A 19,768-nucleotide genomic window follows, 5' to 3' on the forward strand; every position below is an offset into this window, starting at 1 on the left:
AAGTCTGATCTCTTTGACTGCCCTTCAAGGCTCTAAAGTATCAACTACCGTAGCTTCCTCTTCTAGCGCTTCCATGAACGCATATTGCTCCAGGCAGTTAATTGCTTACAGGACAGCCTTCTGGACTCCATACCATCTCTGCATGTCCAGCCTTCAAAACCAAACTCAAATGCTGCCTCCTGCAGGAAGCCTTCCCTTCCCTTGCCCTGCCTCTGAAAGTTCAAAGTGTAGGTAAATGGATAAATATATGACTGAATGAATGAACTAATGAGTTAATGAATGAGTGGAAGGTCTATTCCACTGCCACCTGTAACAAACATGCTGTGGCTGAGGCAGGAGTTATTTGAAGCCCTCCTACCTTCACCACTTTCCCCTAGTACTAAGCTGAGTGAATGAGAGTTAATGTGTGGATCAAGCCGCTCTGTTCCCCAGACCCCTAATTCCTCTAGGCTGGGCTAAGCCTGCTCTTCCCACCCCACCCCAGCACCACCACTGAGTACCTGAGGCGGCTTCTTGAGGTCCGGAGGCCATAGACACCACAAAAGCTGCATGGCATGCGGATGCTGCCACCTGTGTCGGTGCCCATGCCCAGGATGGAACCCCCTTTACTCAGCAGAGCTCCTTCACCCCCCGAAGACCCTCCAGGGGTCTTCTTTAAGTTCAAAGGATTCCGGGTCTGTCCATAGATGGGGTTGCTGCAGTCAAAGCTGAGGGATGCAGAAGAAAAGGAGTTGGGAGGTGAAGGTTTAACTGGGGAATGTTGCCCCTTCCCCACATAGAGGCTGACCACCGGCTGCTTCAACTCAGGAGCTCCTCCCAGGGCTGAGGTGAGACGCCGCTGCTGCAGGAAAGACCCATGGCAGCACCAATCACCTCCTAACAAGGAGCAAGGAGCCCACAGCTCTGCTGTCAGAACAATGGGCGTGCTGGCCCCGGCCAGTGTGGCGCAGTTGGCTGAGTGTAGTCCCATGCACCAAGAGGGTGCACGTTTGATTCCTGGTCAGGGCACATACCCAGGTTGCACGTTCAATCCTCCCTCAGGGTGTGATTGGGTGTGTGCAGGAGGCAGCTGATCTATGCTTCTCTCTCACATCAATGTCTCTCTCCCTCTCTCTCTAAAACCAATGTTTTTTTGTTTTTTGTTTTTTGTTTTTTTACTGGATACACTAAAGGATGAATGGGGAGGAGAGAATACAAGATGAGAAGACCAATTAGAGACAGAAGCTGGGAGAGAAAGAGACATAACTTTTCAGAACCTCCAAGCCCAGGAGCCTTTAGCGACCATTGAGCCCACACACGAGGAGAAAACTGAGGCTCAGAGGGCACAAAGACTTGCCCAAGAACTTCGTCCTTGAGGTCTGCATGACTGACTCCCACCTCACCCTCTGCTCTAAATCAGGACTTCAAGGTGCTGTTTCAGTCCTGGGCCTGACCCCAGCCCCAGCCCCAACCCCAGCCCAGCCCCAGCCCCAGCCCCAGCCCGGCCCCAGCCCCAGCCCGGCCCCAGCCCCAACCCCAGCCCCAGCCCCAGCCCCAGCCCCAGCCCCAACCCCAGCCCCAGCCCCAGCCCCAACCCCAGCCCCAGCCCCAGCCCCAACCCCAGCCCCAACCCCAGCCCCAGCCCCAGCCCCAACCCCAGCCCCAGCCCCAGCCCCAACCCCAGCCCCAGCCCCAGCCCCAGCCCCAACCCCAGCCCCAGCCCCAGCCCAACCCCAGCCCCAGCCCCAGCCCCAGCCCCAGCCCCAACCCCAGCCCCAGCCCCAGCCCCAGCCCCAGCCCCAACCCCAGCCCAGCCCCAACCCCAACCCCAGCCCCAGCCCCAGCCCCAGCCCCAGCCCCAGCCCAGCCCCAACCCCAACCCCAGCCCCAGCCCCAGCCCCAGCCCCAGCCCCAGCCCCAGCCCCAACCCCAGCCCCAGCCCCAGCCCCAGCCCCAGCCCCAGCCCCAAGCCCAGCCCCAGCCCCAGCCTGCCACTTCACAGACCTGAGCAGTGTCTGGGGGATGTTGGTCTTAACGAAGGGAATAGCCCCCTGGGCCTTCAGCACTTTCACAAGGACTCCGTCCTTGGCCGCTGGCTTCTCCAGGAACTGTGCCAGGCCACACGTAGAGTCATGGCCCTGCAGGAAAGTGACATTAACTCCAGTCCTTGGGGGTCAGGGTAGTTACAGTGAACCGACTCTTCCCCATTCGACCCCCACCCACATCCATTCTCACACCCTCTGAGACAGTGCAGCACCTTAGGTGGATTCACAGGTGGCAGAAGAACATGCTGGTTGAGAGTTTGGGCTTCGGTTTGAACCCAGCTGCTGGGTTCAGTCTCCATTGGCCACTTTCTAGCTGTGCATCCTGGACTAAGTAACCTGCCCATGTCACACACTCAGATATTCACAGGCTCCGTGGCATGTGTGCACCCACACATACATGTACACCTGAGGACATACACCCCAGGACTCACCATGCAGTCATAGGGGTCCTTGAGACTCATGGGGACCCCATAGAGAAGGCCTCTCTCACTCTTCTTGAGCTTCTTCAATGCCTGCAGTTGTTCCTCACATTCTTCCAGGAAATCTGTCAGGCAGTTCACCTCCTGGTGCACCTTCAGCGCCTGAGCAACATTGAGGGAAACCAGGTAAGGGCTCACAGGGAGGCCAGGGACAGGACATTCAGTCACCACAGCCCCTCCCTCCATCCCCACTCCAGCCCAGAGGCAGGTTTAAGTCCTGACCCTGACCCCTAAGCCACCTCCTCTAAGTAGCTACAGAGGACACTCTCCAGACTCAGCTCTTCCGCCTGCAACTTCTGAGCCAGCTCCACCAGGGGCAACTCCAGGATGGGCTTGGGGTCCAGGCCTGGCTCCTGTGGAAATGAGGTGGGAAGGACAGATATCAAAGACTGATCCCTTCAGGCCCACTGCCACACACTCCACATCACACCCCATACACTCCAGTGTACACATGTACATGTGCTCAGTACATGTCTATCCCTGTGCTCACCCTTAGCATTAAAAACATTTATTGGTCCGTCTCCAGGTTGGCATGAAAGACTTACAGGAAACAGATATTCCCTTCTGTCTCTGCCTCCCCAATGCCCAGCCCAGGGCTTGGCACAGAGGAGAGTCTGACCCCTAGTGTTGCTATTCAGAAGGGGCACAATTGGAGTGGGAGTGACATTATGTGCATATCTTGAGACTCAGGGGTCATGGAAATGAGGTTTAGCTCTGTGTGATTTGCCTTCAGGGCAGCAATCCAGCATCCCACATTTCCTTCTTATGTAGTCCTCCCATCCCTGCTGATCTGACCTTGGGAAAGGACAAGAGTCTAGCATGACTGGCAGGAAAGCTGGGACCCAGCCTTGACCACACTATGGCTCAACTGGATAACCCAGGGTGGGCCCCTTCCCCTGCCATGGCCTAGGTGTCCTCAGAGAGGAAAGGACTAGAAGTCAATCATTGGTCAGTCATGTAGGATGACCACAGACAGGCCCCCCACCTGCTCTGAGCTGGGTCCTTCAGGGAATGATGGAAAGCCTGACACTACCCCCTCAGGGCTCCATGACAAGGCCCTAGAACATAGCAGGCACTCAGGAAGGCAAAGTTGTCTTCCCTTAGTCCTCAGCCCCAGTCGAGACTCTGAGGGACAGAGAGAGAGAGCACTGTTTGCCCAAGGACACACAGCTAGTAAGTGGCAGAGCCTGGCTCCACACGCTTGCTGAGTCATCCCCCCACGGAGGCAGGAGGACCCCAGTGACCACTCCCTTAGCAATACATACTGCCAATAGGTGTTCTTGCCTCCTTCATATCTCACACCTCTGACTCCACAGCCTCCTTCCTGCCTAGAACCTTCTCTGTTTCTCAGTTTTCTCAACAGCCTCCTCATCGGATCCTCTGCCTCAAGTCTCTTCCCCTCCAGCTCAACCTCTTCACTACAACCTGGGTGATCCTTTTAAGATCTTATATAACCTAAATCTGATCATAGGTCCCAACTGCCCTCAGAATAAAGTTACAACACCATTCTCATCAGTGTGGTTTATAAGGTTTTCAAAATCAGCATATAGCATGTGTTCATCTTCAGATACACCAATGCGTTCATCTTCAAATACTTTGCCTGCACCAATTCATTAAGTCCTCACAAAAACCCTTGGACAGGCATTCTTATCATTTCCATTTCCCCAGTGAAGACAACTGACTCACACAGAGGTTACTCTCTTGCACAAGGTAAGGGAGCCTGGGCTTTAACCCATGTCATCTATATCTTCACCATTACCCTCGCAGTGGTTCTCAACTTTCTGGCCCTTTAAATACAGTTCCTCATGTTGTGACCCAACCATAAAATTATTTTCATTGCTACTTCATAACTCTAATGTTGCTACTGTTATGAATCGTAATGTAAATATCTGATATGCAGGATGGTCTTAGGTGACCCCTGTGAAAGGGTCGTTCGACCACCAAAGGGCTTGAGACTCACAGGTTGAGAACCGCTGCTCTACTGGCTCTATGGTCTGAAATTAAAACTTCTTAACTGAAAGCGAGCTGTGGAGGGTTGTCAAGTCCTAGGCCCGTATATTCCTTGACAAAAAGGCAATCTTTACCTTAAATGAGCCTGTCTATTGTCTTTTTTGCATCTAAGATAACGTACCTTTTCAATGTCTGAGTAACCCTTTTTTTCCCAGACTCCTCAAGGCACAATCTCCCACCAGAGCCCAAGGTCAGGGTATCTTGTTCCCTCATTGTTATCTTGTTCCCCGAATACCACTCTATGTGTGTGTGGGGTGGGGTGGGGTGGGGGGGAGGATGGGGGTTAATAAAGGGGGGATGAGGACACATTTGTAATACCTTAACTAATAAAAAATTTTAAAAAATATATACCACTCTATGTGCTATAAATGTTAATTATTAACTGTCCTCTACCCACCAATGTGAAAGAAGTATGTGTCTCTTCATTTAACGTTTTATATCCAATCCCGTCGTAGATTTTCCCACTTTGCTTTCTCCCACCTCCCTAATCTATCACCAATGAATTTTATAAAACCCTCCTTATGCCTCCTCTTTTGATTGTAATGTATAAAATAGGATGCAAAACTGTCATTCTCTGGAGCATTTTCTCAATCCATTGAGATTTTGCTTCCCAGCAATTGTCATCAGTTTGGCTCAAATAAAGTCATAAAAATTCTTACAGGTTTGGACAGTTCTTTCGTTGGCATTACATAATTTACTAAATAATCATCCCGATATATCTTGCACCCATCTGATACCATACATAGTTAATAGGATATTATTGACTATATTCCCTATGCTGCACTTTACACCACCTTGACTATTCTGTAACTAACAATTTGTACTTACTAATCCCTTCACCTTTTCCACCCATCCCCCAAACCCACCCCCACTGGCAGTCATCAAAACATTCTCTGTATCTATTGAGTCTGTTTCTGTTCTGCTTGTTCTTTTATTTTGTTGTTGCTTTTTTTTAGATTCAATTGATAGATATGTATTTATTGTCATTTTATTGCTTATCTTTTTTCATTCCTTCTCCTTCTCCTTCTCCTTCTTCTTCCTCCTATTCTTATTCTTATTCTTCAAGAAGACCCTTTAACATTTTGTGTAATACTGATTTGGTGATAATGAACTCCTTTAGCTTTTTCTTGTCTGGGAAGTTCCTTATCTGTCTTTCAATTCTAACTGATAGCTTTGCTAGGTAGAGTAATCTTGGTGTACATCCTTGTTTTTTATCACTTTGAATATTTCTTGCCAATATCTTCTGGCCTGCAGAGTTTCTGTTATGAAATCAACAGACAGTCTTATGAAAGCTCCCTTGTAGGTAACTAATTGCTTTTCTCTTGCTGCCTTTAAAATTCTCTCTTTGTCTTTAACCTTTTGCATTTTAATTATGATGTGTCTTGGTGCGGACATCTTTGGCTTCATCTTATTCTATTTCCTTCACCAGGTTAGGGAAGTTTTCTGTTATTATTTTTTCAAATAGGTTTTCCATTTCTTGCTCTCTCTCTTCTCCTTCGAACACCCTGATAGTGTGAATGTTGGAATGCTTGAAGTTGTCCCAGAGGCTTCGTACACTATCCTCATTTTTTTGGATTGTTGAGTCTCTGTAAATTACCCTTCATTTCAGTTAGTGTATCCTTCATTTCTGTTTTGTTCTTTTCTATGCTTTTGAAGTTCTCATGAAGATAATTGAGCATACTTATATCCAGTGTTTTGAACTCTGCATCTAGTAGATTGCTTGTCTCCATTTTGGTTAGTTACTTTTCTGAAGTTTTGTTCTGTTCTTTTATTTGGGACATGTTTCTTTGTCTCCTCATTTTGGCAGCCTCACTGTGTTTGTTTCTATGTATTAGATAGGGCTGCTATATCTCCCAGGCTTGGTAGAGTAGCCTGATGTAGTAGGTGTTCTGTAGAATCCAGTGGTACAGCCTCTCTGATCAACATGTGGGCTGTGTAACCTCCTCTTATAGTTGAGCCTTGATTATTGTTGGCTAATCAATGGGAGGGATTTACCCCCAGGTCAATCAAGCAAGAACTGGCTGTGACCACTGACCAATGACCTCTGACCACTGTGGAGGACCAGCTGTGCAGGGGCTTACTCAACAGAATAGGACTTACTTCATCAGGGCTTTGTGCTCACTGAGTCCACCCCTTCAATGTGCTGTTTGTGAAGGTAGTTGGGTGGTGGTGCTTCAATGTGGTCTCAAGCTGTCCACTGGGTACTCTGGCTCTGGGGCCTCCACCTGTGTTCTGCCCAGAGCCACCTGGCATGAGCTACAAAGTGAACTGCAGATAGCTGCTGAGCTTGGAGGTGCCCAGTTGAGGCCAAGTTGCGAACCAAGGCCGGCTATTGCTAGAGCCAGGCCTGGGGCCACATAGCGAGAGGTATGGGACACACTGAAGCCAGATGCTACTTGCTTGATAGATTTTTAGGAAGATATGAAGCATGAGCCAAGACAGGCCATTCACATGGAAAAGTCACTGGAAACAGCTTGGGTGGGATTGAAAGTTGGGTAGAGTGGGGCCTTAGGCAATCACCAGGGGATGGGCAAACAATGTGAGCCAGATTGATGGAGTCTCCGATATGGCATCTGCCTGCCAGCTCTGTGTTGGGAGGTTCAGGGTATGGGGGAGGGGGGTTATCAAAGGAATAATGTCTTCTGCCAGCATTTCTGTCTGGAAGAAAGCTCACACACACACACTGCCAACTCTCATCCTGATGCCAGACAATTCAGTTCCTCCCTGTACAACTCCGGTGCATTTCAAGCTGCTGTTCCAGTGCTGGAGCTCTAAAGGAGTGAGTCTGAGTAAGTCCAAGCACAGGCCCATTAACAGGAACTGCCTAGGATTCCAGCTTCCTCCGTCTCCCTCAGTCACAATACCTGCTAGTTTTTGCAGCCAGAAGTTATGGGAACTTCTCTTCTTGGTACTACAACCCTGGACTGGAGGGCCCCGGGAACCCTTCCTCTTCATGGGGATCTCTGCAACCAAGATATACCTCCCAATTTTTATCTGCCACATATGAGTGTAGGACCAGTCTGTTCAGCATCTCAGCCCCTCCTACCATTCTCTATGTGACTTCTTTTTAAATTCAAGAATCATAGGACTTCCATTCAGCCAGATTTTAGTGGTTCTGAATGATGGTTGTTCTGTAGTTTAGTTGTAATTTTGATGTCAAAAATGAGGACTTAGCTGGTTTGGCTCAGTGAATAGAGCATTGGCCTATGGATTGAAGGGTTCTGGGTTCAATTCTGGTCAAGGGCACATGCCTGGGTTGTGGACTCAATCCCCAGTTAGGGGTTTGCAGGAGGCAGCCAATTGATGATTCTCTCCCATCATTGATGTTTCTCTCTCTCTCTCTCTCTCTCTCTCTCTCTCTCTCTCTCTCTCCCCCCCCTTCCTCTCCAAAATCAAGAAAAAAAATATTTTAAAAATGAGGATAGTGTAAGAAGTCTTTGGGACAACTTCGAGCATACCAACATTTGCATCATGGGGGTGCCAGAAGGAGAAGAGAGAGAGCAAGGAATTGAACAAAATAGTAACAGAAACTTCCCTAACCTGATGAAGGAAATAGACATAAAAGTCAAGGAAGCACAGAAAGTCCCAAACAAGATGAACCCAAAGAGGCCTACAACAGGACACATCATATTAAAATGCAAAAGGTTGCCGAAACCGGTTTGGCTCAGTGGATAGAGCGTCGGCCTGCGGACTGAAAGGTCCCAGGTTCGATTCTGGTCGGGGGCATGTACCTGGGTTGCGGGCACATCCCCATCGGGAGATGTGCAGGAGGCAGCTGATCGATGTTTCTCTCTCATCGATGTTTCTAACTTTCTATCTCTCTCCTTTCCTCTCTGTGAAATATCAATAAAATATATTTAAAAAAAATAAAATAAAATGCAAAAGGTTAAAGACAAAGAGAGAATCTTTTTTTTTCATATGTTTTTATTAATTTCAGAGATAGGAAGGTTGAGGAAGAGAGAGATAGAAACATCAATGATAAGAGAGAACCATTAATCAGCTGCCTCCTGCATGCCCCCTTCTGCGGATGGAGCCTGAGTTCCAGGCATGTGTCTTGACTGGGAATCAAACCATGACCTCCTGGTTCATAGGTCAATGCTCAACCACTAATCCACACTGGATGAGCAAAGAGAGAATCTTAAAAGCAGTAAGAGAAAAGCAATTAGTTACCTACCAGGGAGCTCCCATAAAGCTGTCAGCTGATTTCTCCACAGAAACTTTGCAGGCCAGATGGGATTGGCACAAAATATTCAAGATGATGAAAGCAAGGACCTACAACTAAGATTTCTCTACCCAGCAAAGCTATCACTTAGAACTGAAGGACAGATGAAGAGCTTCCCAGACAAGAAAAGGCAAAAGGAGGCTACAGCCATCGGGTAAGCATGATGGGCTTTTACAAGTGCATCCAGGAGCTATGGAAGAAGCAGCAGTCCTATGTAACATACTTTTTTCTCAGGGTGTGCTGCTGGCAGTACTGTCAGCTCTCTGCACTCCACAGGCCCGCAGCCGCACCCCACTCAGCCTGATAAAACATGCAGGCTGTGATACAAGGCCAAGCAGGTTATGTCATGTGAGCCATGGTGGCCTCAAACTCCCAGTTCCTAAGGGTGTGACCACAGCAAGCAGGATGCCACTGTGGGGCTCTAAGAGACCTGGTTTCTTACTGGGTTGGTAAAGATTCCACGTGTACAAATTCTGTGAGGTTATCCTTATTTCATTCCATAAGGCTATCAGAAGGAATCCTGGCACCCAATGGATCACCACACCAACCCACTAGCACAGGGAGATGTGAGGGCTGACATCTGCAGGCTGCAAGAGTCCTGCCTTAGAAAGGGTCACAAGTCCCACCACATTATTGGTGGTTCTTGCCATGCAGCTTGGGTGTATAATACTCTCCAGCTCCATTGTTACCTCTAATATAAGTAATGTTTGTAAAAGTGTTAGCTAATAAACAGTTTATGACAGAAAAAAAGCTCAAGGTGTTTATTACCAAACTAGTATTACAAGAAATGTTAAAGGGTCTTCTTAAGATGAAAAAGAAAAAAGAAAAGATAAAAAAATACGAAACATAAAATGGCTATAAATACATACCTATCAACAATTACTTTAAATTCAAATGGATTAAATGCTCCAATCAAGACATACGGTGGCTGAATGAATAACAAAACACGACCTCTACATATGCTGTCTACTACAAGAATCACTTCAGATCAAAAGACACACATGACTGAAAGTAAAGGGATGGAAAATATTTTCCATGAAAATGGAAAAAACAAATAAATCTGGGGTAGCAATACTTATATCAGACAAAATGGAGCTTAAAACAAGAGACAAAGAAGGGCCCCGTAATTCCAATTATGGCTATTTGTCTGATGAAACCCAAAAAAATAAATCGAAAAGACATATGCGTCTATACATTCATTGCAGCATTATTTACAATTGCCAAGATATAGAAGCAACCTACTAGTAAATGTCCAGCAATACATGAATGGATAAAAAAGAAGTGGTGCATATATACAATGGAATATGACTCAGGCATAAAAAAGAATGAAATCTTGCCATCTGCAACAACATGATGAACCTCGAGGGTACTGTGCTGAGTGAAATAAGTCAGACAAAGACAAATGCCATCTGATTTTACTTACATGTGGAATCTAAAAAAACAAAATAAGCAAGCAGAACAGAAACAGACTCATAGATACAGAGAACATTTTGACGGTTGCTGGATGGGAAATGATTTGGGGGGCTGGGTGAAAAATATGAAAGGATGAAGAAGTGCAAAAAAGGAAACATGTAATACCCTTTGTAATACTTTAAGCAATAAAACTAAAAAAAAAAAGAAGTGCAAATTTGTAGTTACAAAATAGTCAGAGGTATGTAAGGTTACATACAGCACAGGGAATATAGTGAATAACTGTATGGTGTCAGATGGGTACTAGATTTATCAGGGTGATCACTTTTAAAATTATATAAATGTCTAATCACTGGGTTGTATGCCTGCAAATATAATATTGTATATCAACTGTAATTGAAAAATGAAAAATTATTTTTTTTAATATAACTCCCCAGCCTGTGTGCCACAAGGACTTTCAGGAAGGCCCAGTCATGGACAGGGTGGGCATTCAGTTAGCATGCATCCCCACAGCTGCACTGTGGCTAAAATACTGAAATCCTTCTGAGTCACTTATCAAAAACTCACTCCCCTGAGCATACAACCACCACAGCTGCTTCAGGCCCTCCTCTGGGACTCCTCACAGTCCAGCAGTAAACGGTTAATGCTCAGCCCATGGGGGCCCTCCAGGCACAACCTCTGATTCCCCCAGGGACTGTGGAGGGCCAGCCTGTGCCCACCCCTTGGCCTGCTCCCCAACCCTAAGGATTTTCAATAGGACCCACCAGGGACCACCCCATCACTCACTGCCAGTCCACAAGCTCACCACCAATACTGAAGGTTAAATTACATATCTACTAGAGAGATGATACCCCTGGTGGCATCCCTGTGGGCAAGTACCCAGTGTCATCTAAAACCCTGAGGCTAGAACTCCCTGGCAGTTGTCCTTACATGGCCACTGGTGAAAGTGGCAATACACACACACACACACACACACACACACACACACACACACACTAGAGGTCCGGTACACAAAAATGTGTGCACTCTGGGGGTGTCCATCAGCCTGGCCTGGCCTGTGCCCTTTCACAATCTGGGACCCCTTGGGGGATGTCCACCTGCTGGCTTAGGCCCGCTCCCCAGGGGATTGGGCCTACACTGGCAGTCAGACATCCCTCTGGCAGCCCGGGAGCCCTGGAGGAATGTCCTCTTGTCAGCGGGGAGCAGGCCTAAGCTGCAGTTGGACATCCTTAGTGCTGCTGAGGAGGAGGGAGAGGCCCCCGCCACCACCTCTGTGCTGGCAGCCATCAGCTTGGCTTGTGGTTGAGCAGAGCTCCGCCTGTGGGAGTGCACTGACCACCACAGGGCAGCTCCTGCATTGAGCATCTGCTCCCTGGTGGTCAGTGTGGGTCATAGTGACCAGTCATTCCCAGTTGTTCTGCTGTTAGGGTCAATTTTCCTATTACCCTTTTATTATATAGGATAGAGGCCTGGTGCATGGGTGGAGGCTGGCTGGTTTGCTTTGAAGGGTGGCCCAGATCAGGGTGGGGGTCCTGCTGGGGTGCCTGGCCAGCCTGGGTGAGGGGCTGATTGCCATTTTCAGGCTGGCCATGCCACCCGGCGACCCAAGCTCCCAGCCTCTCTTTTTTTTCTTTTCTTTTTTTCTGGGATTTATTTTTCTTCTATAATTGAAACTTTGTAGTTTTGAGCAAAGCCCATGTCTGACTGAAAGCCTGGGTTGCGCCTGGAAACCCAGGCTCCCAGCCCCTCTGTGAGCGGCGGCCACAGCTGGCTGGAAGCAGGTATCTGGGATTTATTTATCTTCTATAATTGAAACTTTGTAGCCTTGAGCAGAGCCAAGGGCCAGCCAGGGCAGGCGGGAATCTTGGCTTCCTCCATCACTGGGGGCAACCCAAGCCTCTTGCCCACTTCAGCTCAGTTGCCGCCACCATCTTAGTTGGTTAATTTGCATACTCGCTCCTGATTGGCTTGTGGGCGTGGCTTGAGCGCTGCATAGGGATGGTTAATTTGCATGTTTCTCTTTTATTATATAGGATATATGTGTATATATATATATATATATATATATATATATATATATATATATATATATATATAAAATTTGATTTCAGAGAGGAAGGGAGAGGGAGAGAGATAGAAACATCAATGATGAGAATCAGTGATTGGCTGCCTCCTGCATGCCCCTTACTGGGGATCGAGCCCGCAACCCAGGCATGTGCCCTTGACCAGAATCAAACCCGGGACCCTTCAGTCTGTAGGGAGACGCTCTATCCACTGAGTCAAACCAGCTAGGGCAAAGTGGCAGCTTTTCAGAGAGGTGGAGAGAGCAAACCACCAGATCCTATTGAGGGCCCCTGCAAGTGTCTGTCTGCTGGGACTGTTCCTCTGCCCCCCCACCCACCGGCAGGCATACTGGTGACCTGGAGAGGATGGGGGAGGCCCAACCACACCTTTTCAACCAACCTTGTTGAGTGTCACTTCCATGTGATAGATCAAATTTATTGACTCACCAAATGACCACTCATCAAAGACAACAGTTTGATTATGAAAGTGAGAATTATCACATACTAGTACAGTGGTTGGCAAATCGTGGCTCATGAGCCACATGTGGCTCTTTGGCCCCCTGAGTGTGGCTCTTCCACAAAATACCACGTGCGGGCACATACATACAGTGTGATTGAAACTTCGTGGCCCATGCGCAGAAGTCGGTTTTCGGCCTGGGTGAGCCTATTTTGAAGAAGTGGTGATAGAAGAAGTGGGGGGTGGACATATAGAGAGGATGAACAAAAGCAGATAGACGAAACAAGTATACAAGATGAGTGTGGATGGGAGAGTTGGAAGGGGTCAACCTCAGCGAACGTACCTCAATCAGATTGAGGACGTTTTTAGCAAAGGCCAGCTTAGGAGTACCCTAATTAAGTTAATAATAATGTACCTACCTATATAGTTTAAGTTTAAAAAATTTGGCTCTCAAAAAAAAATTTCAGTCGTTGTACTGTTGATATTTGGCTCTGTTGACTAATGAGTTTGCCGACCACTGTACTAGTAGATTGTGCTTAGGTACCCAGGCACCACTGTAAACATTGATTAATTGAATACTATTAATATAATCATCATCCCCATTGTAGATATGAGGAAGTGAAGGCACAGAGAAGTTATTTAAAATACACATGCTTAGGAAAAGTAGGTTTATAGTTGTTTGTATGGAAAATAATATAATAATTACAGTAGTAGATAATAATACAAGAGTAAACTATGTTGACATACTCACAACTATAAACCTACTTTTGTCCACTGCTGTAAGTGTCAGAGTCAGGCGGCCCAGCACTCTTTTTTTTTTTTAATATATTTCATTGATTTTTTACAGAGAGGAGTGGAGAGGGATAGAGAGTTAGAAACATCGATGAGAGAGAAACATCGATCAGCTGCCTCCTGCACACTCTGTGCCTGCAACCAACGTGCATGCCCTTGACCGGAATCGAACCTGGGACCCTTCAGTCCACAGGCCCATGCTCTATCCACTGAGCCAAACTAGTTAGGGCAGTCCAGCACTCTTAACTATAATGTTACACAACTTCTCACTGTGGCATGTACTATTAGGGTCAAAGTAATTTAATATGATCCTCATGGCAATATATATGAGTTCACTGTCAACAGAGATGTTGACTATGTAAAATCTCAGAGGGCATTAGGGAGCTAGCAATTGTGGGTGTAATTGCTACTGGTTCAGCAGAAAATGAGCAAGAACTCAACCCAGGGAATGAGATCATTCATGTTACAAGTCTGCTTAGACTTCCACTTCCCCCGGCTAGTGCCTAGACAGTGTGTTTCCTTAGGTACTTGTCTGGCCCACAACCTCCTCCAGCGACATCCAGGCCTTGATATAGAAATTAGATACTAGGCAGCCCCTCTCTGCCCCCACCCCTCACTGCACCAGGCCTGTGCCTGCCACATTGCCCCTGCCCTCTGTCTGCTTCTTCAGCTCCTGACCCTGCCCACCAGGACAGCCACGGGAAAATGGCACTGCACACTGGGCCCCGATGCTTAGACTGAGTCGCTGTCCCTCTGCTATGGGAATAAGAAGGGAGAGCCCAGTCGATGTGGCTCAGTGGTTGAGCATTGACCTATGAACCAGGAGGTCACGATTCAGGGCACATGCCTGGGTTGTGGGCTCAATCCCCAGTGTGAGGCATACAGGAGGCAGCCAATCAATGATTCTCTGTCATCATTGATGTTTCTATCTCTCACTCCCTTCCTCTCTGAAATCAATAAAAATATATGTATTTTTAATTTTTAAGTAAAAGAATAAGAATGGGAGACTCCTAGGCAAATTCTGGGCTAGGGACCCCCCTGGGATTCTACTGAAGAGGAAGAAGAGGCGGTGCACAGGGAGAATGAGTGGAGACAGAAGCTGCAGGGAGAACTAGAAGTCGAGTGGCAGGAGCTCAATGGGCAGCTCCAAAACGATGCTTCCCATGAGGCCCAGGAACTCGAGTCCTTCTTAGCCTGGTCAGATCACCTGGCCCGGGAACATGCCCAGAAGTGCCAGCAGCAGCCTGAGGCAAAGGGAGCTGTGCATCCCCCAGAGAATAAGGGCAGGAGGAAGAGCAGCGGCTCCTTAGAGAGTGAGCCAAGGGCCAAGGAGGAGGAACTGCATGAGAGCCAGACCAGCAGGCCTAGGAGCAGGCACAGGAGGCTCACAGGGACCCAGAGCCCAGGGCTCAGCACTCTAGACAAGCAAGGAGGGGCAGCCTCTGGCACTTTGACAACCTGTCTGGGCCCTGCCCTGGGGGAGAGGACTGGGAGGCCATGGCTGCAGCCCTGAAGGCCAGCCCCCACACCCACCTGCGGGCGGGGGGACAGGGAGCTCAGAGGAGGTACTTGAAGCACCCTGACAGCTTCTTACAGTGACTCCAGAGCCAGATTGAGACCTGGAAGTTGGGTCGCATGCTGGGAGAGGTGACAGTTCTTTCTCAAGTCCTGAATCACCATACGGAGGCCCTCAAGTGATCTCAGGGAAACAAGGAGAAGCTGTTGGGAACAGAGGCAGGGTGGCAGGAAGGGCCAGTCAAAGATGGGGATGATGAAGACCAGGACCAGGGTGATGCTGCATAGCAGAGGATGTGGTGGGGTGGGAGTGGAACTTGAAAGGAGCTGGGGTGGGGAGGACAAGTCATTTCCACTGCTCCTGGACTCTGCCCTTTCCTAATAAGCCCTGGTTCCACACCTCATTCCCGGTATCTCCTCCTCTTTTTGCATTGCTGTGGTTTTCATCATCTATGACATCTCCTGTCCCACCCCACCTGCCAAAACCCACAGCTCCTACACACCTGTGACCCGCACACACACACACACACACATGCCCTCAGCTGGAGACAGGAAGCCCCTGCTGGCCACCTGCAAGGTTGGTCCTCAGAAAGGCCAGTTTGCCCTCCAGTCTACTCCACTCTATTGAGAGATGAATGTGAACAGAGACAAAAAAAAAAAAAAAAAGGAATGAAACCAGTTTCCCTCTCCTCCCCCAGCATAGACAGGGCTTTCCCTTTGCTGAGTCACTGGATAGTCTGGGTTAAGGCAGCTGGAGCTGGGGGACCATAGGAGGTCCTGGAAGGTCAGGGGATAGAAGCAGAATGGATGGAAGAAGAGCCTGTGGGAGAGTGGAATTTCAGTTGCTAAAATGTAAACAGGGGAAGTAGGCAGAAAGCCAAATTATGTAACCTGAGTTGTCTGTTCTTGGGCAACCAGGGATCCACACCCGATGCCATCTCTCCCCTCTAGCTTCTCAGTCCTATCTTTCCTCCAGGTCCCGAGGAAAGAGGGAAGAGGTAAAGTGGACTCAGTATAGTCAAGCTGCTAAATACTAAAGTCAAGTAGGCTGAGGAAGTGATTCTCGTCTCATTTTAATTAGCCTGGGAGTTTACACTTCTGAATTTTCCAGTCCTTCGTCTGTGCCTGGACATACATCAGATCTCCAGATAACCCCTGATTATCCCTGCAGGACTCATGAATGCATTAACCTGACGTCATTACCCAGAGCACTGGGTGTAACCAGACCTCTTGGTGTGCATCTTCCAGACCACCTGCCATCAGTCATCCAGGTCACTAGACATCTGACTGATAACCATCCTGGACCAATAATAGAGCTAAGAATGTAGGAATGGGGGCCCCCCCTCCGGGATTCTACTGAAGGGGAAGAAGAGGCGGTGCACTAGGGAAGAGGGAGCCGCTAGGGACCTTATGTGCACTGGCCTCTAGTTTTACTATTAGAACTCAACTTTTCATTCTTCTTCAGAAACATTTCTGGGTTTTTGCCTAGTTATGTCTCCAGTTTTCATACCCATGAATTAATCTTTATCACTTATTTCTAAAAAATGAGGAGGAGGAGGAGGAGGAGGAGGAGGAGGAGGAGGAGGAGGAGGAGGAGGAGGAGGAAGGAGATGAGGAAAAGGAGGAGGAGGAGGAGGAGAAGAAGGAGGAGGAGGAGGACGAGGACGAGGAAGAGAATGAGGAGGAGGGGGGGGGGGTCTCTGCTTAATTAGGTTTCCAGTCACCAATGACTCAGTTACTGGGAGAGCTTTGAAAGAGAGAGACACCTTCAAAAGATTAGAGCCACATCAAAAGACCTTCACAAGTTTTTTTTAAAATCAAGAAATTATTGGAAATTGTTAGAATCATTTGATGAAAGAATTGAGCCTCAACTTCTATCACTTTTAAGCTGTTTTAATATACAGTTTAGTTTAGAACAAATCACGCCTCCTGCCCAGTCCCACAGCCCCGGGGACATCTGCCTTCTCCACACTCACCTGGTGCTGCCTTCTGTCATGGTTTGAAAACCAAAAAATATATATTTCAAAGTTTTTAGCCTGTTGATTTATTATTAATATTTCCAAAGTGGTGGTTAAATATGCTTAATATTGTAAAAACCATCAACCCTCAGGGCAGCCAATTTCCCCCTGAAGTGCTCAGAGCCTCCTGGTAAGCAGCCTTCAGAATGAGCAGCTTGTCTGCTTCCCCCAGTGGACCTTGCAAATTTTTCCTCTGTGTTCTATAGAGGCAGCCCCTTATCTCAGGCTTTTCTCTGCTTGGCATCGCCTACCCTGTTCTTTCCTCCTTTTGGAAAACTCCCATACATCTTTCAAGGCTCAGCTCTTTGAAACCTTCCCCCCATGACCTGCTCCAAAAAGAGCAAATCACCCCTCCTGCCAAGTCCCACAGCTCCATAGGCATCTGGCTTTCACCACATTTGGCTGAGTTGCTTCCCATTATGGTTGGCACAGCTCTGTTTCCACCCCACCCCACCCAGAGTGAGAACATCTTTAAGACATGTCTGAGTCACACATCAGATCTCTGTCCCGGAGTTCAGCAGAAAACAAGACCACAGGAGCCATCTGTGAAATTTTGCTCAAATGAACTGAATTGGATCTGTTTGAACCCTACGAGGGTTTGCCTATGTCTCAGCCTCCCACTTCCCTGAGGCATAAAGCTGGACATATGAGGCCTTGAGGGTATCCCTGGCAGAGGAGTGACCCAACTAGGGAGGTGCCCAGGACAGACCTGTGATAGCTTTGTTGGGGAGAGAATAGGCCTATAGCATTGAGGGAAGGCTGGAGGCACCATGGGTGACCTCACCCCAAACTCTTCCACTCCCCCAGCCAACCAGACACACACAGCCCCACCAGGTACCCAGCCCAATAGGTATATATTCCAGATGCCCACACGTATACCATCCAGCTGTCCAGACACATACAGAACCAGATGTCCTTTCACATCAGACACATGACCTCCCATAAACACACTCAATCAAATATTCAGACCCAAACATATCAAATGTATACACTCCAAACCAGTAACACGACACATACACACCCAGTCAGACACACACCACAGGCATTGAACCAAACACAAGCAGCACACAATAACTCACCAGCAGGAGGCGCTCACAGGCAGGCCCTGGTGTTAGCAGTAAAGGAACCTAAACCCAACACCGCACACAGCTGGGGTCCCCACACGCACACAGAACCCTCTCCATCATGCTGACTCGCCACAGCAACCCCATTAGCCTCGATTTCCTTCCCATCAACCAAGGAGGGGCAGCTGTTCTCTAGGGGCAGATTGATTCATCCAACTAATTAGCCCCAATTAATATTAATACACATTCTCAGGAGCTGCAGCAGCTCCAGCAGAGAAGCTGCACACTGGGGCCATCAATCACTGTCCGGGGGACGGCAGAGGACACTCAGGAACTCCAGGTCACGGGGACAGTACCTCAGGTGCTCTCACCACGTCCCGATCCCAGGGTCCAAAGGAAGATCACAACCATCAACTAAAGTCGGGGACCCTAAGCTACCAGAAGCCCACCCTTCCCTGAGCAGTCAGGGAGCCCATGGCCCAGAAGAGGTTGTCACACCCTCCAGGCCATACAGCGAATGCAAACACAGCGTGAGCTTGTTTCTGTGCCCCTCCTTCCGAACCTTCTGTTGACCACTCTAGCTGGGCTTTGCTGACACACCCAGGGCTCAGTTACTTCACCTGCAAATTCCAACCCAGTCATAATGGCTGTCATAAGGCCTTGAAATAACCCCATCCGGGCTGTCAAAACCCTCCTTTAAGTTACATAACTTCCCGGGAGGAACCTATCTCCATTGACCCCCCTGTGTTTTGCATCTGTCAGGTGCTCAGCAAACATATGCAAAACCCAGTGGGTGGCAGAGGAGAGGGAGAATACGTAGACCAGGGTTCCTGTCTCAGTGGGGTTTGGGGGTGGTCTGGAGCTGAAAGAGGCCTGGCCTTCTGCCTCCAGTTTCTCCATCAGTTTATTTTATTTCAACAAATAGCCCAAGTGCACACCACCATGTTACTGAGCCACTAGGAGAACAGAGAAAACACACTGCCCCCGACCACAACGGGCTCGAAGGACATAAATGGGGAGGAACTGGTGACACAGAGATCTAGCATAGAGCTGGAATGGGGGACTGTCCCCCCAGGCTCTCTGTCTTCTGAAGGGGATGAGGCCATGAGAGGGGTGTGTCCTGAGGTAGGACCCACCTGTTGGGATTGAGGCTGGGTGCTTCAGGGGTTGATGTCTACTCACCTGCTCCCGGAGACGCTGTGCCAGGGCTGCCATCTGCTGCAGCGCCACCTCCCTGCGCCTCTGTGCCCTGGGGATCTTGTTCCGTGCTGGAGCACGCTGCCTGGAAAGCAGGGCGGCCCCCAGAAGAGCGGCCCCCAGCAGGGTCAGCAGGAGCAGCCCCAGCAGGGGGTAAGGCAGCAACAGCATCTCCAGCATCATGGGGCCTGTGTGGATGTATCAACTGCTTCCTCAACATCATGTGGGATTTATTTGTCAGCTACACTGCTGGAGCACCCTCCCACTTCTGGGCCCCAAGGGGAAGAGCCAGGCCCTGGGTGTGGCTCCTCCCAGCTTATTCTTACCTCCGCCTGGATTTTCTGGGGTCAAAGACCTTGTCCCTCAGGCCATTCAGCGCAAGAGGCTTTGGCAGAGACAAGCCTGCAGGTGGACAGATGACCAGGCTCTGATTACACCTCCTTCTCTTCCTCCTCCCCCATCTCACCCATCAGATCCCAGCACCTTAGTGTGACCATTTCCAGTTCCTGCTAGGGTT

At 48.7% G+C, this 19,768-nt stretch overlaps 1 protein-coding gene and 2 pseudogenes across 3 annotated transcripts in view; 2 read left to right on the top strand and 1 right to left on the bottom strand.

Annotated features, from left to right (window-relative positions):
* Positions 1-19,479, bottom strand: part of LOC132231130 (vitamin D3 hydroxylase-associated protein-like) — a 28,403-nt gene extending 8,924 nt beyond the window's left edge. For 2 of the 3 annotated variants that reach the window (XM_059689701.1, XM_059689700.1), the window contains exons 1-5: positions 19,237-19,475; positions 2,743-2,856; positions 2,456-2,605; positions 1,984-2,117; positions 501-707 (exon numbers count right to left, since the gene is read on the bottom strand). In XM_059689701.1, the coding sequence (XP_059545684.1) occupies positions 501-707; positions 1,984-2,117; positions 2,456-2,605; positions 2,743-2,856; positions 19,237-19,434 (803 nt within the window). In that variant the 5' untranslated portion in view covers positions 19,435-19,475. Of the gene's footprint in view, positions 1-500; positions 708-1,983; positions 2,118-2,455; positions 2,606-2,742; positions 2,857-19,236 lie in introns of all 3 variants that reach the window. The other variant, XM_059689702.1, reaches the window with a different exon arrangement.
* Positions 8,899-9,430, top strand: LOC132231924 (large ribosomal subunit protein eL15-like; annotated as a pseudogene).
* Positions 10,086-15,155, top strand: LOC132231925 (NF-kappa-B inhibitor-like protein 1; annotated as a pseudogene).
* Positions 19,480-19,768: the final 289 nt, after the last annotated feature.

This window comes from Myotis daubentonii, chromosome 3 (assembly GCF_963259705.1).
Source record: "Myotis daubentonii chromosome 3, mMyoDau2.1, whole genome shotgun sequence".
Classification (NCBI taxonomy): Eukaryota; Metazoa; Chordata; class Mammalia; order Chiroptera; family Vespertilionidae; genus Myotis; species Myotis daubentonii.